At 31.4% G+C, this 2,033-nt stretch overlaps 2 protein-coding genes and 1 long non-coding RNA gene across 3 annotated transcripts in view; 2 read left to right on the top strand and 1 right to left on the bottom strand.

Annotated features, from left to right (window-relative positions):
• The window catches only part of LOC107635524 (probable endo-1,3(4)-beta-glucanase ARB_01444), a 6,537-nt gene extending 4,816 nt beyond the window's left edge, over positions 1-1,721 (top strand). The window contains exon 2 of the mRNA XM_016339009.2: positions 1,144-1,721. Coding sequence (XP_016194495.1) covers positions 1,144-1,697 — 554 coding nt within the window. The 3' untranslated portion in view covers positions 1,698-1,721. The remainder of the gene's footprint in view (positions 1-1,143) is intronic.
• LOC107637388 overlaps positions 1-1,936 on the top strand; it is a 21,879-nt gene extending 19,943 nt beyond the window's left edge. The window contains exon 3 of the mRNA XM_016340808.2: positions 1,749-1,936. The gene's annotated coding sequence lies outside the window, so the exon portion shown is untranslated. The remainder of the gene's footprint in view (positions 1-1,748) is intronic.
• The window catches only part of LOC110271362, a 1,158-nt gene continuing 223 nt past the window's right edge, over positions 1,099-2,033 (bottom strand). The window contains exons 2-3 of the long non-coding RNA XR_002362048.1: positions 1,420-1,666; positions 1,099-1,295 (exon numbers count right to left, since the gene is read on the bottom strand). This is a non-coding gene — a long non-coding RNA (uncharacterized LOC110271362). The remainder of the gene's footprint in view (positions 1,296-1,419; positions 1,667-2,033) is intronic.

Below are 2,033 nucleotides of genomic sequence, written 5' to 3'. Positions count from 1 at the left end.
AGTGAGATTTATACAAAAATTTTCTTTCCTTCCTATTTTTTTGATAACTAAATAAAAAAAAATATTATTTTTTATTCATTGTCTTTTCATTTATTTTCTTTTCACTCATTTTTCATAGAAACCAACGTAGTGTTAAGAATAATTTTAGTGATTAAATTAAAATGGGTTTAAGTTATCTTTTCTGTGTTGAAGAAGTCAAGAAGAGGAAAAGGCAAAAACTGATTTTAAGTCTTAAGAGCAACTCCAATGCTAAAAAATAGAGTCCCTCTTCTGACATATGGGGACTCAATTACCATTGGAGTGAAAAGGGAAGGAGAACTCTTCACGTGGATCAAAATTGAGAATTCCTCTAAACAGGGACTTGCAATAACTAATAAAATTATGTTATGTGGTAAGTTAATAAAAAAAATAAAAAATATATTAAATAATTAAATTATTATTAATTTATTAATAATTATAATAATTTATTATATTAAATACTTATATATCTATTTAATTAATTATTTATATTAATTATTTAATAAAATTAAATGGAACCACAATAAGAACTAAAATTAGTTCCTTCTAACGGAGAAGAGAGAGATTCTTTGAGTTTCTATTTACTGGTAATGACATAAAAGCTGATGTGGAGTTACTTTTTATGACACGTAAACTATAAATAAAAATTAGAATGAGTTCCTATTGGACACTACACATTCTCTCATTATATATATAAAACAACTTCACATGAACACCACTCAAAATCAGTGCATGCATGCAAATGCAGATAATGGCAAACACAAGACAGTTAGATGATGAACAACCTTTTCTCTTCCCACTTACAAACTCCAGAGTGCTCCCTGACCCTTCAAAGTTCTTCTCTAAAAACCTTTTTTTCTCTTCTTCTTTGTCTACAAACTCATTCTTCCAGAACTTCGTCCTCAACGATGGCAACATACAAGAGTATATTCATCCTTACCTCATCAAACCCTCTGATTCCTCTCTTTCTCTCTGCTACCCTTCTCTCTCTGTCTCCTCTCATTCTATGCAACAAGTCTTCACACCTGATCTCACTATCTCTTCCTCAACAGGTTCTCATTCCCGCCATGTTATATCTTCCTTTATATGTAGATCTTTGTCATTGGGAACGTGGATGGCAACAAGACAGCAACAGTGAAGCTGTAAATATTTACTATTCTGCTGCATTGATGGGACTAGCTTATGGTGACCTGCATCTTGCTTCCATTGGATCAACTCTTGCATCATTGGAGATTCATGCTGCTAAGATGTGGTGGCATGTGAAAGAGGGTGATAATCTCTATGAAGATGATTTTGCAAAAGACAATAAGTTAGTTGGTTATCTTGCTGCTAACCATAGACTTGATCTAATACGCTGTTATCAAAGTGAGAGGGAGTGTAAGATTGGCTTTCATGTTTTACCCTTATTGTCTATTACTGAGTTCTTATTCTCCAATGTTGATTTTGTTAAGGACCTTGTGAAGTGGTCACCATCTCTGTATACAGTAGGAGACGGATGGATGGGGTTTGTGTATGCACTTGAAGGAATTTATAACAATAAAGTTGCATTGGAGAAGATTAGAAGCTTAAAGCGTTTTGATGCTGGCAACACATTGAGCAATCTCTTGTGGTGGATTCACAGCAGACATGATTATAGAAAAATGGGATCCTGTCATGAGAAACAATGTTGCATTGGATAAAATATTTGTTTTCTTTTTTGTTGATGAGATGGGCTGCACTAATTTTTTAAGGTTAGGTTATTGTGATTGAGAGTGTTGAATGTTGAATGTATGGTTCTTTATGAGGACTGACATTGTTGCATAATGGAACAAAAATGATGATGTTAAAGTTTGCAGCCTTTTTTCTAATTAAAGAACAATTGAATTATGTAGTATCCAATTAAGTAGTTTTGCATTAATAAAAATAACTGTTTTTTTTATATTAATAACATGAATGATAATTTAAAAAAATAGATGGAATTAATTAATTGTGTAAAATATTTTACACTATTAATATAATAAAATTAAACTCATACT

The sequence above is a fragment of the Arachis ipaensis genome, chromosome B04, assembly GCF_000816755.2.
Source record: "Arachis ipaensis cultivar K30076 chromosome B04, Araip1.1, whole genome shotgun sequence".
NCBI classification, from domain to species: domain Eukaryota; kingdom Viridiplantae; phylum Streptophyta; class Magnoliopsida; order Fabales; family Fabaceae; genus Arachis; species Arachis ipaensis.
This window is presented reverse-complemented; position numbering and strand designations above follow the sequence as displayed.